At 36.9% G+C, this 23,617-nt stretch overlaps 1 protein-coding gene across 1 annotated transcript in view; it reads right to left on the reverse strand.

The window, feature by feature from the left end:
• Positions 1-8,311: 8,311 nt before the first annotated feature.
• Positions 8,312-23,617, reverse strand: part of wnt9a (wingless-type MMTV integration site family, member 9A) — a 24,544-nt gene continuing 9,238 nt past the window's right edge. Inside the window, exons 2-4 of the mRNA XM_008434299.2 lie at positions 14,251-14,510; positions 12,281-12,543; positions 8,312-9,513 (exon numbers count right to left, since the gene is read on the reverse strand). Of these exons, the coding sequence (XP_008432521.1) occupies positions 9,019-9,513; positions 12,281-12,543; positions 14,251-14,510 (1,018 nt within the window). The 3' untranslated portion in view covers positions 8,312-9,018. The remainder of the gene's footprint in view (positions 9,514-12,280; positions 12,544-14,250; positions 14,511-23,617) is intronic.

Below are 23,617 nucleotides of genomic sequence, written 5' to 3' on the forward strand. Positions count from 1 at the left end.
ACCAGCCAAACTTGTTGAGATTGCAGTAACAGACCCTCAAGCACCGCTCTGTTAAACGAAACCCCACTAACCCTGCAGGATTCAATTCAGTAGGCAAATTCCGGCAACAAAAACGGCGAGGGTGGGAATCTGGCTAAAGCAAACTATCGTGCATTTGCAGACGGGATTACTATCTCCTTAACGTGTGTTCCCACACCAAATTTGTCACTAATACCGTTATGGTAGAAGTGGTGAGTGAACGTGTGAGTTGCTTTTCCATATGCCTTGAAGATTTATTCTGTTTGTGTTRCACTTTCTTAGTTTATGGGCACCAGCAGTAGTTTCACTGCCTCCTGTTATTAGGCAGCCCTAGATGTGACCCATGAGCTCAGCGTTACTTTTGAACCCCTGCCACGTTGTCTGGTACAGTCAGCGGGGCAATGTGCAGCTGTGCAAAAACTTTGKGCTGCAGGGCCACTTACACAGACACACAAAACATGTTGTCACACTGTTTGCCATTCCACTTGTCAGTCATTCTKACTTCTCCCAGAGCAGCAAGAGCACATTTTCGCAAGAGAGAATGCAGGAGGAAAAGCACTGCCTTTTCCTGTGTTAACATCAGCCTTTCCCATATTTTAAAGTTTTTTCCAAGCTGTCAAGAGAATAAAAAAATCTTCCAACATTCAAATTATCTTTAAATGGAGGAGCATTTTCTCACACTGATTTTGTTTTTTATTTGAAAATTCTAACTTTTGATTATAACAATTTTTATTGATACATTGTATTAGTATTATTCAATTAGTGATCCATGTGAAGATGACTTGCAGCAAAGATACATTTCCCCCAATAAAATGTATTTATTTATTTATAAATATCTAATTTGATRAATATGTCTATATTTACAGCAAAATCAAATAGCTTTGAACAAATGTAACTGTAAAAACCAATGCAGGGGGACGACTCGAAGAAAGTCTTCTCTGCCACCATGTTCGAGCAAAATATGAAGTGCATTTTTTGTTTGAACTCTATTATAGCTGATGCAAAATATTCTGTATTTTTTTTCACTCCTTACGATGATTTCTACAGTGAGAGACAGAAAAGTACTATTATTAATTTAATGACATTTAAAACAAGCAGGAGAACACATTTTTTTCTGTAGGTATTATCCAAACAACAATATTTTGAGCTAAATTATTAACAAGTATTATCAAAACTCAAAAGAAGCATATTAAGGTTAGCCTGGCGCTAAGACAAACTGCAGAGCATGAAAGCCACGGGAGCAAGACTTGAGTTAATTGAAAACAGCATCTCTGTGTGTCCAGTCAGATAAAATGTGATGTGTTGTCAAAACCTTATAGCAGCTTTTTWAACCATTTAACCAGAGTTAAGTGTAATTCAGATTGGATGTGCATCACTAGAGTTCTCAGTCATGTAAATAAGCTTTGATTTTATTAACTCTAATGAATTACTGGCTAGGACTTATTTCCAAATGGCTTGGATTGATAGAGGGGAGAAAAACATTAGGTTTGAAGAAACATTGGTATTCTTTTATGAAGTTCTATTAATCATAAACTCAAGGAAATCAATAGAACTGGAAAAAATGTGCTTTGGTAAGTTTATATTCTTSCCGGGAGACAATATGATGATATGTCTTTTTAGTTTAGTTTAGTTTTTTGTTTTGCAGTTTTCAATCACTAATATGAATATTTGTTGCTGTGTAAAATGTGAAACAGAATCACAATAAAAATAATAAATAAATAAATAAATAACCAAAGTGTTTCATATTGTGTTCACAKAAACCCTCTCCAGCTACTGGTAATAAAAATAAAACCGTGCAGCAAAAGCTTACTTTACCATCTTAAGATCTCTGAATAGGCTTATCCTTTATGCTTGAGAGCAATACCCATCCATCCTTTTTCCTCTCTTTTCATGTCATTCTGCATTCTTTGGGTCAGAGGCGCCTGGTCTAGTCGCGGTGCCGTGTATCCTGATCACATAAGCACAGGAGATAATCCTCAGGACAGCTGGGGAATCTTTACTGCACAATTGAAGCATGAGCTGGATAGCAGCTTCACAGTCCATCTCTGTAAAACCCCCACGCTTTCATCAGCCTGCCATGGTAGCACTCCTCCCGGCAACGCACACACGATTACCACAGCTACAACTAATTTTCACCATGCCAGCACACACACACACACACACACGCAAACACACACGCACACTATGGCTGCAGGTCAGCACAGCTGCAAAGAGAAACTTCCACCAGTGTACAGCGTTCCCTCATGTACTTTTATAATAGGAACATTTGGAGGAAAACTAGACCCACAACTTGTCCCTGCTGTCAATATTTCATGCAAACTTGATGCATGAAACAGGTGGTGTCCTAGCTGAATGAAATTTCCCAATCTAAGATGGCTTTTCTTCTTTTCAATTCTGTGTTGCATTGAATAACCACTGAGCGATCTTCAAAGAACTTCCTGTCAAAATGAATCGATTGACTGAGGAGGACATGCCTGTCGTACATGTCCTCCTGGTGATAGATCAAAACAGTCTCTGGTCTAAGACATCTACTCTGATAAACGGTTTTCCGAAGAATAGTTTCTGCTAGAAGACTTAGTGCCTTTATCTCCTTAGAGATTCTGATGAACAATAGTGTGTTCGGAAGAATTCAATCAAGAATTTAGGGTTTTTAACGTCTGCCGAGAGGCAATCCAATCCTTCTGGTGAAGTTTTTTGATACAGAAAAACATYCAAAACCCCTGCTCCTGKCCCAACATCCTCCACCCCTTACCCAGAAATCCCACTATAGGGTCTCTGGGGCTTTTCCTGATACTCAACCATGTTTTTCGAAGAAGGAAGCAAATGTCCTAATATTATTTATCTCATCATTAATTGTTTTATTGTTCCTTTTCTTTCCAGAAGGAGAACACCAACTCGGGTCCTCTTGGAAATTGTAAAATTTATGACCCATGCAAAATGATTCATTTTAACTGGAGCAGTTCCTGAAAAATGAGCTTTGTCTTGTGTGGCTGACATTTTTATGATTTTGAGCAAGTGTTGAAAAGCTCTGAGCYGGCTATCATCATCATCCCAAGCATTCTGGTGAGAGGCCTCAGTCATGCTCGATGAGCTCTGTCCCTGTAGTCACTGGGAAAATGTGCAGGGACCTGGATCCTGGAGAGAAAAAAATCACTGATAGCTTTTACAGCTCATCGTATCATGAGCCATATTTAAGATATATTACAAGCCAGTGCTCATCCTGGTGTTTAATGATTTAAACAGCTTGTTCTGTTATTCTTCTGAAGTGTTTATTGAATATTATTCGCCACATCATGTATAAATAAAAACGTGCTCCTCAAACAGCTGCATTACACTTTCCACTTGTTCTAACTGAGGAGATTATCCATCAGTTTTGGAGTCAACCTACACAGAACTTGATATGTATGTACATACACTAGATTGTTTTCCTTGATGGAATGTTTTTTTTTTTTTTTTTTTACTTTAGTCCTGTTTTTAAATGTGCTCTTGTGCTTTTTAAGCTAGCTCTTAACCGAGCTTGATCAGTGATCTAAAAGATGCGTGCACAGGTCAGGGTGTAGGCAGAAAAGGCACACATAATAGATCTTCAGCAGACTTTCCTAAGAACTTGGAGTTAATCATCATTACCACCTTCCATGTTTCTAGAGAGTAAACATACATATTTATGCAAGCAGGAATAAATAAACTGCAGAAAGGGTCAAAGTACCATGACAGGCCACTCAACTGCAAAGTAGAGTATGCATTATCTCTGAGAATATGTTTGTGATTCAGTCAAAAGAGTTTTAATAAAACATGATAGTTTCTTCTTTAATACAACTTTAGTTGTTGCTAAAGGCCACTGGTCATRAAGTTAGGGCCCATCAGGCCTAACTTATTGATCAGTAATGCCTAAAGTGAATAACTCATCACCCTGGTATCTGAGTGGATGGGATAAACAACACAAGTGAATATTTTCATTTCAAAACTGATGTTTAGCAGCAGGGATAATGGACAAKAGTGAGGATTGCAGTGAATTTGACAAAKAAACTCCAAAACAGCAGCTGTTCCCAGTCTGCCCTTGTCAGAGATTATTAAAAGTGATCTGATGAAGAAACAGTGGTGAATTGATGACAGGGTCAAGGGCGTCCAAGACTCGATGAGACGTGGAGATRGGAGTGGGATCCAACAGACAAGTTTACACGGCTCGACTGCTTAAGAAGTCAGTGATGGTTCTGATAGAAAAGTTTTGCGATATTTAATAATTCAACAATGTTGGTATAATTTATGAAAGCCTTTTAGTTTCTCCTTCAACAATAGAGAAGCCCCAAAGCAAGAACAGCTGACATCAAGAGGGTCTTGCTCCTGGACTTCTGATTTACTAACATGTGTCAAGTATATTCTAGGATTTTCCAATGATGTTTCAAGCATTAGAAGAGATGCAGTCATAACTGCGCTGTGTTTTTCCAATTGGAGAAGAAGCTGCCACTCTCAGACTAGGATAACAAATTCTATTTTCTCTTGGATTAATGGGGCTTTGAGGCTTCACAATGAGGCCTCAAGATATTTGCAGGACTGTTGACAGAGAAAACTCTGAAACCTTCTCACCCTTATCTACTGAGGCGAGAGACCGTGTTGAAATGTGCCGTGTCTGACTACAGGAAAGCCAACACCAAAATATTATGTCATTGTCAGATTAATTTGTTTTTGATAAATTAGTATTACACAGATTTAAAAACGCCCATGCTTCTGTAATATACAGAGCACTGTAGTTGTATTTTTGATTTGTTTGTACCAAATCAATAAAACATGTCGAAGCAAAGTTAGTTTGATGCTGTGTAATATTGCAAAGGTCCTTAAATTTGTATCTGATTCCTATTAACACCTAGTTTCAACAAAGACGTCCTGTTTCATAGCATGAAACCATTTTGGCTTGGCCGATGCTCTTCCGTAAAAAAGGTGGGTCTCAGTTTTAACGGCAGCCCAGGGATTTGAGATACAGAGCCTTTTAGCCACACCCTGCAGCCCTTGCATCATGCTACAAACTGTAGCATTGTGGGAAAATCATTGATGGTATGTACTATTTATTTGTTTTCTCATGAAAACAACTTTTGGTGATAGAGACAAAAGTCCATGGTGCATTATGGAAGAGTCAGTTTTTCAGGGGAAGACTAAGTAGTTTACCTGCATCTCAAGAAAAATGAGATTTTGACAAAATGTGGAAAATCTTAAGGAATATCAAAACTTTTATAAGTCAATGTATTTAAGCAATAGGACACTAGCTGAGAAGGTAGTACATGTTTTGTATGAACTACTGAACTACTTCATATGTTACCAAAGACATCAAATGATGAAAGTACAAAAGTTAAAATTTTAAAAATTCATTTATTATTTCAGATTTTTTTTTTCGCCTTTGTTATACAAAGWTGTTAAATAACTTAAATACATTCTTACCAGTCATTTGCGATCTGTTTATGCCTACAAGCTATACACATGAGGTAGAGGGAAAATAACTTAGAGTTCCCATAAGACAAGAATAGGTGGACATGGACAAAACTCAGTTGGTGTAATAGTTTCACAAAAATAAAATACACAGTTGATGGGTGTTATGTTTCTGGAAAGCACAGCATAAATCCTATCAAAATGCAAACAGAGTAGGATATAAATCAATTCATACAGACGGGGGCTTTTTTTTTTTACACTGTAGGAGAATATATATGGTTGGTCAGCTACAATAAAAATTAAAAAGATGCTTAACAAAAAAGGCAATTATGTGATCAGATCTAAATCAATAAAAAAAAAATCTGGATGACCGAAATCATCTTCAATAACTATAGGTGCATTAATTAATTAATTTATTTTTTTAGGATTTATTAGTGCTTGGATATTAATTTTGACTTTACATGATACAAGATTGAAAAATATATTGCTTTGTGAAACCTCAACCCCAAAAAGGCACAGACACCCATAAGAGGGGAAAAAAGCATTATAAAATCCAGGATATAAAATCAATTTAAACTTTTTATATATTTATATATTTACACTAAACACATGCTCATAATATTTTCAAAAATAATTTATCTCTTAATCTTTTCTACAAAATAAAATTTTATACATGATCCACTGAATACTAAACAGTGCAGAGCTTTGTTTTTGAGAACAGAGATGACAGTGAAATCGAAATATGCATCATGCTCCTCTTTTTCCTTGACAGCTTGTAGGCCTATGTACAAACCAAGAACACACCAAAGAATGCGTTCTGTGTGAATTTAGTATATCTGTCATATCCGTTGCAAATCCATTTAATTTAATAGCAGAGAGCCACACAGCGCTTGGACCAAAATAATGTGGAAGAAAAAAAACATATAACACCACCGGAAGCTGTGGGGAGCAGGCATTTATCCTACGAGTCTCAGCATAGCTATTATGGTCACCATGTAGCGTGCAAAGTTCTGTGTATGTGTTTTGACCAGTCTTTATTTGGAGTGCCATCTCCTATCAAAATGTTTGGAATTTAGCACCTCTGAACAAATAAGCCAAGTGATGTTTGCATCCTAAAGCATGAATTTAATGCCAAAGTGAGGCGAATGAATTAAATGTACTGATTGGCTAATTATCACACTAAAATAATTCTCAATTTTGCAGGTTTGAAACAGTGATAATGCTGAACTAAATCATTTGTTTTGTGGGAGGTCCCCAAAAGGTTTGATTCAAATTGTTGTGAGAGCTAAACATGTGCCTCAGTTTTGTCTCTATACCACAGGAGAAGAAACCATTGCTATTTACATTAACAGAAAAAAAAATTAAATAGAAACGATCTGCACTTTATTGTGTCTATAAATACAGATGTAAAATACTTTAAAGGGAATTGGGCTTCAGTGCGCGAATGTTGCTATAATACAGAAASGGGTCCCTCACTCAGTAGTTAATTCTCACCAGAATAATGTGAAGTGTTGTTTGCACTGTATTCCTAAATATGTAAGACACCAAAAAATATTTTCTGTTCTAGCAAAGGAGCATTCTTTTGTTGAAGTAGCATAATTTGACTAAAAATGCTAATAAATAAGTCTAAGATTCTGACAGTGACTGCAGCTCTTTCGTTTTGTTTGTTTTAGTACAAGATTATGCTACTGCAAAACAAGAGGAATGCATTTAATATMTTTTATTTGAAACTTTTCTAGGTGTGCTGGTAATATTCAAGGGAGTTGCACATTGATAGTTTTGAGGGATTGTACTTATACACTTTTTGTCGAGTTTCACCCTTGTCTCTCTAGCATTAAGCAGCTGGTTAGCATAGCTTATCCCAGCACTCTGTCAGCCTATAAAAACCAGGTGTAAATCTTTCACACAGACATCACAGAGGTTATTCTCCTAAATCAGGCTTAAGAAAGCAAGAAAGCGGAATTCATAAAATGCCGAAYTTTTGCTATGACATGTCACTGTCGCTGCAATTTGTATTGTAGAGTCCTATTAAGACCCAATGTGTTGACTGAGTCACATGTAGAAAGGAAGAAAGGTGGTCTAACTTGTGTATAAATAAATCTTCACTGGCTTCCCGCAGACTTCAGTGGTGAAAGTCTAGCTTTACGTGTAGGCATCAGTTTGTGGAACATCACATAAACATCGGCCTTATCAAAAATATATTTATGCCAGCTACAAGGCATAAACATACATATTCACTAGAGCAAATCTGCACACTGTCAGGTTAGATTTCAGTTTCAATTGCCCCACGCTGTTTAAACTTCTACTGCACACACTGCAATATGGCTCAATCAAATTGTGGCAGCTGAAGAGAAGAGGCAAATATGGAAATGGTAGGGAGTTACATTCCTACAGTTCTCCACAGTTTTCTTTACAACAWAGTATAAAAAGAAAAACCAATAAAAAAAAAATATGAAGCTCCACAGAGCTCCATAAAGTCTGATCAGAGTCGCATGCCACGTGTCTGCTGTTTAAATGATAAGCTGCTGCAACAACGCAGGCTTGAACCACTGGTATCTCTAATTTGAAATTGTCTGCATGTTTTTCATATTACTTTATCCTCATAGATATAGTGGTTTAAGTTATTCCCTGAACACTGGTTCGCTCAAGGCTAGGAATAGCCTAAACTGATTGGTTTAGTTGTTTTCTGTTAATTCATTTACAAACAGTTTCATTTTACATTACTGAAAATAAAGAAAAGAAAATCCTCCTGGTAAAGGAGTAGTCCCAAAGGATCTATAAATTATCCACAAGACATCAAATACAAGAGTGTTGCTTTCCAAAGGCACTTGCCAAAATGGATTAAAACAAAGAGAGAAAAACAACACAAACAACAAAATGTTTGTGTATTTAGTGGTTTGATTTTACATAGTTACATAAGTGGCTTGTATAATATCACAAAATCATAACTGGTTTTATTTACATACATATGCAAACACACAATGTGTGTGAGTGTAAATATGTGCGTGTAAAGTTAATCTTACACCCAGTCTTTTTTTTTTTCTTTTTTTGAAGAGTCTCAGAATATGATTTTAACTGGAATAAAAAATATTGTCACTCAAACTTTTGCCAGAGTGCAAAGACACACAAGATGCATACACACACACACACACACATATTTAGCACACTCACACACTCTGTTGTTCTTTGGGCAAAGCCCATAAGAAATTGGTTTGTGGAGCCATCAGTGTATGTATTCTACAACTGGATTATTAATTTTCTTGGAAAATGTTGTCATTGGATTTATGAAACAGGTAAAAAAAAAAAAAAGCTTTTTTCCTCAAGGCAATGCTGTGATTAAAAAGCTTGAGATGGTAACCCAGTTGTCTGAATATTCTGCAGGACCTCTGAAGCCCACATTAATCCATCAAAGTGCTTTTTTGCTTTTTTTTTGGTTTGCTTCTCAACTTTCTGCAGACAATAGCAGCACAACCTCAGATGAGAACAAACCAACCAGTCTTCTTCATCACAAAGACCTGAATCACAAAGACCAACCATCTTTGACTTGCTCCACTGATTCTGAGGCACCCGGCAGCTGACGCTTTACCCCTTGCAGGTGTAGACTTCTTCTCTTTGCGTGCACTGCTTGCATTCGACGTAGCAGCACCATCGCACCTGACACTGGCAGGGCCCGGTCACCTCCCTACTTTGTGTATTGTGGCCTCGCCCACAACAGATAGCATCACAGTTCTGGTCTTTGTAGCACTTGCGTGCTGCGGTGCCTGCTGAGTATTTGCTGGGTTTACAGAAGCTGGGCGAGTCCTCGATGTGTAGGAGATCCATAGTGCGAGGGATTTGATCGCTCAGACCAGGCAGGGAGTGATGCTGCTGCTGCTGTTGGTTGCGGCCCGTCGAGATGTCTCCCTCTCCAGTGGCCTCATTGGTAGAGCTGCCGACCTTGACAGAAGTCTCGTAGCGCAGCTTCAGTCGGTTGCCAATCTCATGAAAGGGCAGGAGCTGCCTCCAGCAGGTCTGGACAGTGCAGGAGCCAGAGACACCGTGGCATTTACAAGTAGTCTCTACTCCAGCCTTGATTACCTGAAGCAGAAACAAAAGATCCTTGTTAACGACTATAAAGCATTACAGGCATAAAAGCTATGTAATTTAACAACCCTTTGTTTAATAAGCGAAACTTGGAGGAGTTGAATTATTCCCTCAATTATTTCAAAARGGTGAAGCAGAGTTGCTTCAGATTGGATAACTATTATATTCATTGCTTGTTTTCATAAAATGGCCAATTAGAGGGTTTGCTTACAGCTTGTAACACAAAGGAGAGCATTATAATACTGCATCAAGACTTTAATAATGATAATTAGTGTGTGGGAAACCTGATAATGGTGAAAATCTTGGACACGAGTTTTAATTTAACAATTTTACAGGTATTGTCATAGTTCAGGGTAAATTATTGCAAGCAAAATCCCACAAACAGAATTCATTGATAAAGTTTTACATATTTGAACATGTGAACAACACACTTGCCGTTTGATGTGTTTTATAAATCGTGGTTTAAACCATGTACCACGTATATTTGGAGAAAATCATCTCCAAAAAATCTCTGCTCTTGTCCATTCTTGAATCTTTATCAGTGCATTCTGGTTAGATTCGCGTGTGCTGCCGTTACTGTGTTAATAGTACCAATGGAAATGATTACCTTAATTAAAAAGAGAACATTTAAATTGATATTTGTGGCAAATATTACACTTCTGTCAAAAAAGTTGGATTGCCTTAAGTGGAATTGAATGCTTCTAGACAGTCTCATTTAAAAGTTTCCATGCAGTTTGAACTTTTTCAGTCCTGTCATGTTACAACCACACATTTCTATACATGTTATTGGTGTTTTACATGGCAGACTAACAACCACTGCATGGTTAAAATGACACAATAATTTCTTTTTTTTTTCATTTTTTCATATTAAATCTTAAAACGTATGACTTTCATATCTATTTGGTCCCCTTGCATTAATATTTAAAGTCAAGATTTTATTTTATTTABTTTTGCAAAACCGATCAGCCTCAGTCACATTGGATGGAAATCATCTACTAAATTTTATATTGGATTTAGGTCTGAACTTTGGCACGTTCTAAGACATGAAAATTATTTTATCAAAATCATTGCACTGAAATAGTTCTGAGTCCACGTTTAGAGTAATTGCCCCACTGAAAGGTCAACGTCCACTCCAGTATTTTGCAACCTCAACTTTTTTCATGAAAGTCCCAGTATTTCACCAATTTATTTTCCCCATTGCTTCTTAAAGTACCAAAATATAACTTTATAAAATAGTTACATTAAATTGCTGAAATACCTTTCAATTCACCAGTGCGATAAAGGGCTATTTTCATTTTTTCATGAATAGAAAAAAAATAAAATTTCATAATTTTCTGTCAGAAGTTGTCTGTGTCCTCAAATTCCTGTTGCCAAATATGTCAAGTGAAGAACCAATGGTTGTCTTGTGAACTGATTCTCCCACCTGAGCTGCAGATCTTTATAATATGACAACATGTGGAAAAATTTGAGGGGTTTGAGTACTTTGGCAACTTAACGCTTTTACCACAAATGATTTTATCTTCTCTTAACTTAGCAGTCATCCAAAGTTCATTACAATTTTAAAAGGCAGAGGAAAATAAGATCAAAACTCTGCGTCTTAAGTGTGGTTTAGAGAGAATCATTTTTTTTCTTCTTTTCTCCGGCTGTGAAAGAGATCAGGGAACAGGAAGTGCATATTCATCACACCAGCAGGTCAAGAAAATTTGACTGGTCAGCTTTTAAAATGTTTGGTGCAGAGGTTAGCACATTCCAGTTTTCTCCTCAGTGTGGGAATTTATTTGGAACAAATGTGGTAGGCCTTATACCTCCTAATGTACACATTACAGTTCCACTCACTCAAAAAAATAGCAAAAAATAATCACAAAAACTGTGCAAAAGTGAGATCCTATCAAAGAATTGTGTTTGCTAACATTTCCGAACCACACTTCTACAATAAGTGATTTTGAAAATGAGTGAAAACAGCATGTCCCAGACTCCAACTTTGCTTTGACAAATTACAGTCATTCTTTACTTTTTATACTGCTTTTAAATATAGGCTTCCAAGATAAAAGCCCTGTATTTGCTCTCCACAAACAATTGGTTGGCAGTGCTAGAGCACAAATGAGGGTTGCTCCCCATCTAATCTGAAGGAAGAAAACAAATCTGAACTAACAAGCAGTTTCAGAATTTACCATATTTACAATAGCAGTTACTTTAATCATTCAAATTATTTTATTAGCCATGTTTTAAGCTAAACTTTTCTGTGAGTTTACCCTCCAAAAGTTTCTTTCTCTATGCAGTTTTTTTTTTTTTGATAGCCCTTAATAATTTAGGCTCTCAGATAAATTTGAATTCCTAAATAGAAAAGCAAAATGTTTTATTGCACTTGGGGCTTACATAGCTAACATATCTATTCAATATTATTTATATCTCCAMATAATCTCTGCTCTTGTCCATTCTTGAGTCTTTATCAGTGTATTCTGGTTAGATTCATGTGTGCTGTAGTTACTAACTGTGTTAATATTACCAGTGAAAATTATTACTTTAATGAAAAAGAAAATTTAAATTGACATTTGTGGCAAATATAATGCTATAAAATTCCTGAGTAATAAATTTGCTTTCTTATAAAGCTACTCCCTAAAATGGATTTTAATGGGTCTCAGATGTTCATAAATAAAAGTTTGCACAAGATTAGAGGAACTTTCAAAAATTGACGATGTGAGTGGAAAGATACCCTAATCTTTTTACCTTGAAGAAAAAAAAAAAAGAGAAACTACTTTACCTTCATCCCCACATTTGTGTTGTGCGTGTCCACTCGTGCACGCAGGTCCTTGTTGGAGCGTTTGCCCAGAAATTCCTTGACAAATTTATTGGCATATTTCAGGTTGTCTCCACAGCCTCCCCACTGCCAGGCCTTGCGGTTCTCCAGGTCTGGGGCTTCGTCACACGTGCAGCGCTCCATACGTCCTGCGCTGCACGCTTTGGCTAGGGCGTGTGTTAGGCCCGCTGAGGAGATGGCATACAAGAAGGCTGTCTCTTTGAATCCTGGGGAAGTATTTTTAAAATAGAAATTATAGAATGTAGATTCATTTATTAATAGTCAGAAATAAAGACAGTATTAATTTTTAGAAAGTTTGTTAATTTCTCCATGTATGTGTTTAGAATTCAAGAAGGGTGCAATCTTTGGGTTGGTGTAATCATGATCTAGTAACTTTCAGATTTATTAAAAGTCTACAGACTTCTCAAACGCTAAGTAAGGAGTATGAAGTAATTTAATCTCTACTTCATTTTAAACCATTTTGCAATCAGTTTCTTTTTTTCCTTTTTCTTTTTCTTTTTTTTTTTTTTTTGCAGTGGCACATTAGTATTAAAGGAATAGCCATGAAATGTCTGGATCTTAACATCTGTCATCCCAATGTGGTTGATGCAATGCAGAATTCTGGTAAAAGCAATAATGTAATCCAGATCACAGTTGGTACAATGTACTGTAGATAATGTCCAGATTGGCTGTCAAACCTTTTTCTTCAATAATTTGCGACGTCAGGGTCTTAAGTGCTGCTTAAACTCCTACATCTGATGAAGCATTCTACTCAGCAATACAAGCCATCAGCAATCCCTCTTAGTATTTTATGCGACCAAAGTGGTAATATTTGCACAATAAAAATTGTGAAGTACTAAAAATGAGCAATAAAATTGTTATTCTAACAAACAAACTAGAAGTGGATAAAACCCGGTTTAGATTTGAGTTGCTGGGTTAACAATAATGAAATAAAATACGCTTTTTTGAGAAAAGTTTGCTTTTATAAGTTAATCTCAGATCGTTTTCACAAATCAAAACTTGTTTAATCAGCCCTGACTTGACTCATCAATTGAAGTTTTCACAAACAAAACTGTTAAACTGTCTCAAAGAATCTCTATTCGGTGTAGAGTTACCCAGTTCAAGTTTAATCAGTGTAACAGATTTAGATTGGCAGCTATTGGTTAGCCACTTATGGTAACCAACGGTTGTCAGCCAGCCGAGAAATCAATTTAAGYCAACTCTGTCAACAGAGCAACTAAGGAGTTAGTTACTTTTTTACTTCAAAGTGAGAGTCTCAAACATTGACACTACAAGGTGTCATTTTAAATAATGTACCTTCAGAATCAGGGCCTGTAGTAATAACTCATATTTATTTCATCAGACGAAGCCACATGCTGACAGCAACTAAATTACATTTAAAAAAAGACCTCATGGCTGCAGATCTCTTTACACACCTAACACACAAGAGTATTTGATCACGACATGCTCTCATTTTGATACAAGGACCATTCAAGAAACCTCAGAGGATTTCATTTGTAGATGTCGAATGCATTTTCTTTTTCTTTACTTCTTTGGCAATTGGAACTGCAAAATTTCAGTGTCCTATTTCAATGGGAACTGACCATAACTGGAGTATCAGTCAGATATGGTGTGAAAATTTGTTCAAGTGCCATTGCACATTATGCCGATTTGCACAATAATGAAGACCCACACTAATAATAGTTTCTGGTTCTGACAAAGAGTATTCAGTGAAACCAAATTGCAGAATCAGGACATTGACCAGTTTTCAGTCACTTAAATTGATACATGGACAAGCCTGTCCATGTCATTACATCTTTAACTTTAAATATCTCCTATGTTGCAATGGGGTTTAATTTTGACTCCCCTTGACTGCAAGTAGGAATTTGTATGTATAGATAATAAGAAAATAGTATGTTATAATTTGCTCTTACCTCTTTTTAATATGTTGGCGCGATGCCGCCCCTCTAATGTGCAATTCCACCTCTCAAAGCGAAACTGATGCTGGCATTCTAAGGCACTCATAATTATAGCCTCCCTCAAGGTATCCGCCACGCCCGGGTCTCGTCTGCACATCCTGCGCTGCTTCTTTTCCAGTTTGAGACGGTCACAAAGCTTGTAGTGGGCCCTACCCGTGCTCTCTTCTGGTAGAGAATTCAGTGGCAGAACAGACAACGGTTCATTACCGGTCAACCTGTAGGAAAAACACATTGCAGAGGGAAAAGTGAGGGAATGCAGCAGCCACCTCAGATAAAGTTGAAAAGCCATACTGCAGAAACAGAACAGGAAGCATAGCTGGGAAACGTAATGCTCAAAGCTTAGTTAATGTTCAGGTAAAGTCAACTAGAACAAAGTTAATGTTCAGGGAAATTCATCATTTGTTAGAGGCTTAAATAAATCCTGATACAGGATTGTCTGAGTAGGACAGCAGAGCAGGAAATGTTCAGTTTTTTTAATGAAGTTCTAGAAATTGGTCTCATTTGAAGTAATTGAAAAACACAAATACATTAAGGTAATTATCTTAGAAATTAGAGATTTTTGAGAGATTTGATGTTAATCATTCAGTGACACGTCCGGAATGTGACAGACATGTCATATACGTGCAATACGTCATGTCATCCACAGATGTATTGTGCAAATTAAACATAACACGGCAGRATTTGCATATTTATTGKAGAGGTCTTAGCATTTTAAAATTGACATTCCTCTAGCCCAGAATGTCTTCATTAAGTTTACATTTACTTACATCAATGAGTTTAACTGAAAATCTAAATTAYCATCAACCAAGTGGAATGACATTAAGTGGTTTTTCAGTGGCCTACATACACATTTGAGTGTGTATGCATTTCTATTTAGCTTCCTWTAAACCTCCCACAGTTCTAAGACAGTGGGAGGTTTAAAGGTCCCTGCTTTTATTAGGTTTTCAGGAAAAGATGGGCTGACRGGACACCCACTTCCCGTTTCCTGACCGTGACATCTGCTGTGCTCTTCCTAAGAGTCGCACTAAGATTGTGGGAACTGATGCCCAAAGGAAAATTCAGTGCCACCCACTCCCTTAAGAAATCTGTAAAGAGAACTAATTTAATATAAGTTTAATCTTAATTTGAAACCGTTTGGTTTCAGGATCATAATTGAACTTCTGGGTTTTTCTGGAAAGCTCGTCAGAGTTTATGGGTAAGTGAATGGAGATAAATACAGGGCAATCCTGGAGGAAAAAAACTGTTAAAGGATTTGGTGACTTGAGACAGGCAGAAGTTTACTGTTCAGCAGGGTAGTAACCCACACATAAAACTTGAGCAACAATTAAATGATTTAGATCACAGTATATTAATTGTGTTTTTTGAATGGCCCACTCAAATTCCTGACCTAAATGGTAATTAGACTGAACTTACATAGCATTTTTCCAGTTATACTGACAGGTCAAAGCACTTTGTACAAGAGCCACATTCACCCATTCACACTCACAAATCATAGGTAACTTGGGGCTAATGCCGTGCTGAAGATTAGAGGAGGAAGATAGAAATGAACCAACAACCTTTTGATTGGAAGCAGCTACACTGATGTCACCAACAGCTACACTGATGTAACTACTCACTGATTTTGACAAATGCTAAAAAAGAAGAATAGCTATTAAATTCAGTCTGCAAAGTTGGTAAAGACACACCCCAAAATGGCAATACAAAATACAAAAATACAATGCAAAAAAATATGCTACACTTTTAGGATTTGTATAAGCAAACATGTTTATAAAATCTYGTAAGAATTTTGTTCCACTAACTGAAAATTCAGAAATTTTTGTTGGTGTATTACATACAATCCRAATAAAATCCACTAACATTTGTGACTCTGAAATGACAAACTGACAAAAACATTTAAGGTGAATGAGTCCTTTTGCAAAGCACTGTCTAACAGGCAAATGTTTAAAAATTCAAAGTATGGAATGAGAACATGTGGTAAACTTGTATGTCTTTTGTCAGTTTATATAAAGGGAGCCATCAGCACATTTTAATCCACTGCCGCACAGCTGGCCAAACCTATGACCAGTCATCTGAGATTGTGATAGGAAAAGCAGAGTGTTACTTTTGTAAACACACATGGGGTACATGACCGTCAGCCTGTGACCAGTTTGGTCACATCGCCTTTCAAATCTGGCACAGTAGTTGCTCATTATGTGTCTTTTCTGGCCTCCTTCATAGTCAAAGCTGAAACTGAAGAATACACAGATTTAAAAGCAGTGGAGGTGTGTCTTTCTGCAGCCTTATTTTTACTTTTTAAAACTATGGTACATGTATTTGCGTAGCGGCACCACATTCAGTTGATTATAGATACACATATGAAATATCACGATGTTATTTTTATCATGATTTATTTTCYTKAAACAACTCCAACTTCAGAGATGTCATAACTATTAATGTGAAATCATTTCACTATTACATCGTGCAATTAAACTGACTGGAAACATTTTACATATTCCATTCTCAGCATGTTACCCTCAGGAAGATCACCGCTGGCACACAATTCTCCTATCTACCTTTCCATTGTAATAATCACTGGCTTCTTTGTAAAAAAAAATTCCCGTTGGAAATCTACAAAAGGTTTAGAGGTTTACGTGAATGCTACATTTTGAACCTTTAACTCTTTGTCTGCAATTGTCGGTTATTTACACAGAAGCAGATTGGTATTTACAATGGAAATGCAGGTAGAGAATGTTGTACCATCAATGATCCCTGCAGACTGAAGTAAACTTTTATGGCATTTAAAGTGAATAATGCCATTTAATTGAGCTTAATTTTGACTTTGTTTTCTGTTAAGTAGTYCCTCTGACTGGAAATGCTTAAAATGTTTCACTGCAGTAAGCGGGTCAAGCAAAAAGATAATCAATTATGCATTACTTCCTATCTCCATTTYCTGTGAAAGCATTAGTCAGTTCTGTGTAAATAATTTCCCAATGGAAATGTAAAAATTGTTTGAAGTGTCATAAAACAGAGTTTAGAAAAACACTTTGCTGTTTTGGGGTTTACAATTATTTTTATATAGTGGAAATCCACTTTGTTCTTAGCTATTAAGGGTAAAATTATTTTAATTAGTAATAGTGTTTGAACAGATCCTCACTCGAAACAAACTTAACTATCCTTTAGAATTTTATAATGATCGGTAAACTGGTTAAGAGATTAGGTAAACAACCTTCCAGACTCTTCATCCTTGCGAAACAAATGCTTCCTCATTTTCGCATCTTAAGGCAAACAAATAATCTTCATTTCTTCTACCAACCCATCTTTTAMAAGTTCTACACACAAAAATCATTCATTATCACAGAGGAGTTATCACAGCAAATGGAAATACGGCCACAAACTGTAYTAAAATAAAACTATTATTTCTAAGGTGTCAAGCACTTGCCAAGTATTCACGCCAGGCCAGGTAGCAATCCAGACCCAGGACTGGTAAATGGAAATCTGTATTGCTTCCCCTCTAAGCATTGTATTGCTTGTCAGAGAGAAATCTGTCACTGCTCACTTTCAGTGCAGCCTGTAACATAAGGCCACAGGAGTTCCTCAGCAAGAGATTTGTTTTATTAAGTCCAATAACTGACTGAACAGGCTGAAATGTTTCCCCTTTAGTCCTCAGTGCCACATCGTTGGACTTTAATGGATCACAGATGCTTCAGTTTGGGATTTGTTTGAACGGTGCTCAGCATGTTCATCAGTTAGAGCAGTCAACTTTGAGATGAGTCAAAAAGTCTTGCTAAAACATGACATGAAATGATTCTTTTTTTTTTAAGTGCATTTGCCTTCTTTTACATCTCCTCTAACCACAATTAATTTAACCTTTTCAAAAGATTATCATTTTGTAGAAAATAAAACTGAAAATGCTATAATATTGCCCCMAAATTGTAAACAAAAATCAAAATCACATAAAAACAGAAAAATGTCATGTCAAAAGATAAGAAMATCTCTCTCTCTCTAAACAGTAACTTGTGATTTGTTAAAAGGACAAATTAACATGAAAAGATACAGAAGAACACAAAAGAACGTCCAAGTACACAAATAGTAGTAAGACATCACAGATGAAACAAACACATAACAAAATATTTTWAAAAAATACAACAATAGCAATTAAATACATATGAAATGATTATAAWTTTGTACTATATACAGGTGAAAAAGAAAATTCTAGTAACAGGCAGTAGTCTTTATGAACTACAATATTATTACCTAACCAAAGCAAATTTTTCTCAAAAATAGCATCTATTGTAATATGTTTTGTTTTTGTAACATGCATTGTTACAAAAACAAATAAAAAAACTGACACTGAGTGGATTCAACTGTCGTATTGATTCTTGTTTGAAGCAAAAAGATGGACTTAAAGCTCAAGAAAGTTTATTAATGGTATGATTTTACTACTGTCTACCGTCTCTTTTGATAAAAAACATACTTTAGGCAAAAATGGCATGAGGGCAAAGGGTCCTGGAAGAGGGAACAGTTGTTAATATCTCTAGAGAAGAAAGTACTGGCCAGCTTCCTCACTTTTGCAAGGTTTCCGCTCTGTGATTGTAGTCGAATAATATCACAGACACACACTGGTGCAGTTCCCTCAAATGTTCGGACACAAACCAAGCTAAAACACAGCTTTACTATGCTGACACAAAGCATTACTAAAAGTAAAGCTTGCATCTTGAGTGAAAATGGAAAACTGCTGAAAATTAAAGATAATATTTTCTCTAGGAGTAGGACCGCAACTCCTGCTGTCACACAAAAAGGTCAGACATTCCAACAAGATGATGTACCGAAAGAGTATCAATCTGTTGTTTTCAATGAGGAAGGAACTCACTCAACTCACTTTGGGGACAACAGAATTGCAAAAATRTTTAGTAGCTGATTCACCAATATCTAATCAGATTTCAGAGAAAAGGGAATCCTTGGTGACTTTAGATCCTTTTAATTAACTGGAGATTAAGTCATAAAGTCTCATATATGATGGGATGAAAAAAAAGGAAARAACAATCAATGCCTGCTTGAAAACTAATCAGTCACTCAGATAATACGGTTCAAAACATTAATCATGTGAGAGGGGTAGAAATTACTTTCAAAACTAGAACTTGAAACAACATGGTTCTTCCTCCCGAGAGCCTGTCGGTTTTTATCCACTGAGCCCTARCGTGAGTATTTCCTAAAGTTCAGCTGCTGCCTGTATGACAGTTAACCCAGATCCAAGATTCAATAGATCATTGCTTAAACCAATTGCACAAACAAAATGAAAAAAGTAGGATAGTCATCGCCCATTTCTCAATCCAGGGAAATGGTCAACATATACCATGTTCTGCATGGAATTTGCATGCCATCTCTCTGCATGTAAGGGCTCTTTCTGGGTCCTCCTGCTTACCTCCACATCCAAAAAGTAGCGTGCAACTGGTCACTAGTTTCCATTGGATCTGCCTGTGTGTGCATAGTTCATTTCATTGTAAAAGACTGGTGAACTGTCCAGGTTATACCTCAACTTTGTTCCATTGATCACTAGAGATGGGTACCATGAAAATTAATTCCCTCTTTAGGAAGCTGAAAGCCCATCAAATTGGCATCTTAACAGCCACAGGTTTGCCACTTATACTAAATGAAATACATATATTTGACTAGACCTTTTGATGAACAAAGAGTTGTTTACCTTAAAATATTCCATTTGGTGTATAGTGTAGCTTGTTCCCCTCTACATACTTAAAAAAAAGTAAGACCTTTATGTTTTTTTTTGCCTTGAACACAATATTATAAAGAGCCAAATCATAAAGATGCTAGTCAAAATAGATTTATCCAATATGTGTTGCTCTAAATGGCTGTTATTTTGGCACACTACCATAAAGACTTAAGTGCAAGTGTTCTTTGTATTGGAAAAAAAAAATAAAAATGCTCAAAATGACAAAGAGAAGCTGAGCTAATACCCATCGAGACATCAAATAAAATATTTGACTTTCAATTTAGCTTTCAGCTGTGATATACCATCATGTTTAAGTGGGATGAGCTAGAATGGTAAATTTGCTTGTTGTATTAACTAAATGTTTTCTTTTGATTCTTTAGAAAGTTCACATGACCCAGTATATCTGTGTCTTGGTTAATCTATTTTTTTCCCTGGAAAATACCATACACTGAGCCATAGCAGCCTCTGGCTTTGTGTTCTTGTCTTTTCTTTTGGCAAAGAATACATCAGGTTCAGAGATTTCAATTTAACTTTGGCATCATGAAGTCCATGACAAAGCCATTCCTGTATTCATTTTGCCTCTCTTCCCAATAGAAAGTACCCCYGACTCAATGCTTCTTTCCCCTTGCAGTCCCCCTTTTTTCTTCCAATGATAAGTTATTGGGTCATTTCTGTAATGAAGCACATTAATCTTTCATTTTATTTCGCATGGAACACGACTGATTCAGTGCTTCAGTGTTTAGCTGTGTCTCCTTTCGGGATGTAGCCATTGGCGAAGCCATATCTGCCATTGACCACATGTACTTGTTTTGTTCTTTATTAGAAAATACTTCTTGTCCTCTCAACCCCCAGCTCTTCATGTCTGATGGTCAGATATGCGAAGCCTGGTTCAGATGGACTTTTGTTCCTTTTAAAAAATCCTTCAACTGTCATCACATGCCTGTTAAGGAAGAGACTATCTTTTTTTCAAATAATATTACATAATCAACTGAATTTGTGCTGTATTAAAATTACAATTGATCTGGACCGTACAGAACCGAATATGTCACCCAGCACAGGAAGACAATTGATATGAATTGAATTTGATACTACTATCAAATAAATTAGACAGACCCTTTTCACATCCTCCTCACTTTCAGTAGCCAAGCTGTAACAGCACACAACTTCTAGGCAAAAAGAGGGGTTCTGCCTATGAAAGGCACTTCACTGTATGATACATCAAATATTAGATCGAGGCAAAACAAACTTGACCTGACACACTGATTTCTGATGGTTAGAACACAACAAGCGAAATATATCAAGACACGTATCAACTTTAGAGAAACCAATAAATATAAATGTCATAATATATGACGGGCACCAGCAACTCTCCCGACCCCACTGAGGGACAAGAGTGTCAAGAAAATGGATGGGTGGATGGATAATATATGACATGTATGCACATTAGGAAACATAACTAATTATAGAACAAAGTTGGTTGCATTAGAAGTTCAACAAACAACAAAAACTACTTTTTTTCCAGGATGAACATGTTGAATTAAAGAATGTGTTTTCATCTCATGCACCGTTTTCTGAAGGTGTTTTTGTTTGAGGTRTTGGCACAGCAACAGTGGCTACCCATGGAACATAACACCAACATATAAAACTCATTATAATCCTATGTGAAGTTCTCACTGATGTTTGCTCAGCTTTGCTTTTTCCACTCACACACATGCTTCTCTATACACTTCTCACAGACATTGCTGACATACTCTCACGGTGCACCTCCTCCACTGTCTTTTCACTTAGTAACACAGGAGTTTGTTTAGTCCCTTCTCTCTACCTGTCAGCACCTCCCATTGCCCGTGACATATTTACTTTATATACRTTTTCCATTGCAGCCAGTTCGAAAAACAGCTCATTTCACATAGCGGAGCCTCAAAGTCAGTCCCTCGAGGAAATTATTGACCAGCTCTCTGAATTTCACCATCATCGCTCCCTCTTATGGCTTCACACTACAGTCCTACAAGTGACCCTCAGCTGGTCCTGCTGCATATTCTTCATTAGTCATGTAAATAGAACAGAAAGTATACTAAACATTGCAGATCACTAATATAGTGCAGTTTTCTGTGTGCGCATTAAATTCAAAGGTTTGGAGCAATGCAAGTTGAATCTTCAGGTCTTAAAACAGAGATTTTGTCATTTATACAGAGTACCACTGAGAAATTCAAATCAGATTATTTGTAAAACAAGATCTTTCTTAGGATATTTCAGGGATTTGTCTTTTTTTGTTTTGTTTTTTGTTTTTTGTTTTTTGCAGCTCGCATCCAGTGTCTATTTATGCAGCAGTAATGCTGCCTTCACTTTTTGTGCACATGCATTAGGGCTCCAATGACCTTAAGTCAACACATATACGAGTCTGTAGTGTCTGAACGCGCCCAGACAGAAAAAGCACAAAAGCCACAATTTCTCCATCAGTCTGAACTTGCAGGTTGTGTGGTCTTATGTCTCCAACATCATAACCAACCCCCTCCCGCTCCTTAAGCTTCCCCCCCTACTTTCCAAACTTCCTCTATTCCCACTGGTCAATATCTCTAAACGGATGTCAATCACTCGGCCCAGCTGTTTGCTTAAAACGAAGCGTCCTCTGGACAAAACCACTGCTGTACGAGAACATAACCCACAGAAGACAGTGACAGACACGGGCATGTGTMCTGGAATAGTCTAACTGTCATGAAGACAAACTACCCTGCTCACTTGAGGCTAATCTGTGCGCAATAAATACAAGAGACATCAATCATTAAATTATATACTGAGGTCTGTAGAAAGTTTATCTTGTTAGGACAGATATATTTTTTCCTTGCTTTAACTTTTTCTTCCTGCCGTCTCAGCCGTTAAAGTGCCCCATTTTTTTTTTTTTTTTGTGGCAAGGTTACATACTTTTCCTCAGAACTCTTGGATGAACTTCAGACCACCCGGTCCAACTCCCATCTGGTATATCACAGCCCAGGCCATGCCAAAGGTAGGAGCAGTGTGAGCGTGTGTGGCGTTTTCCCACTGGCCCACTCTATTCTCTGGCTGACAAAGTGCTCCATAGCTTAGACCTAAATAATTGGAGAAACCATGAATCAGTGTCGAATGACTCTCTGGGTCAAGCAGTCTCACGACTATTGTCCACCTCCATGAAGTTTATGTAAGAATAACTCCTACCCTAGCCACTTCTCTCCATGGTGATATTGATCATTTTTCTAATTGTTAAAAAAAATAGGAAAAATATACATAAGGCTAGAATTAGATTAGTCCCTGGCTGACATTACTAGATATTGTGATGAGACCCAAGAAGCAGGGGGTCGCACACTGCTGTGACATAATGAAAAAGACTTTCAAAATTTAGTAATGCTGGTATTGRAATTATGAATTTGTAATTGGTTGAGTAATGACTCCTTCTGTGCAAATGTCATGAAATACTTAGGGAGCCCTGATTTTCCAGTGTTTGAAGGGGAAGTTGATTATCTTCTATGACTTAACAAGATATGACCTAAAGTKGTGTCATTTCGTCCTGTCAGGTCATTTACACAGAGACAAATAAAGTGTGTTGGAAAACGCCCACACACTGACTGACAGGCCTTTGGTTCA

The sequence above is a fragment of the Poecilia reticulata genome, linkage group LG17, assembly GCF_000633615.1.
Source record: "Poecilia reticulata strain Guanapo linkage group LG17, Guppy_female_1.0+MT, whole genome shotgun sequence".
NCBI lineage: Eukaryota > Metazoa > Chordata > Actinopteri > Cyprinodontiformes > Poeciliidae > Poecilia > Poecilia reticulata.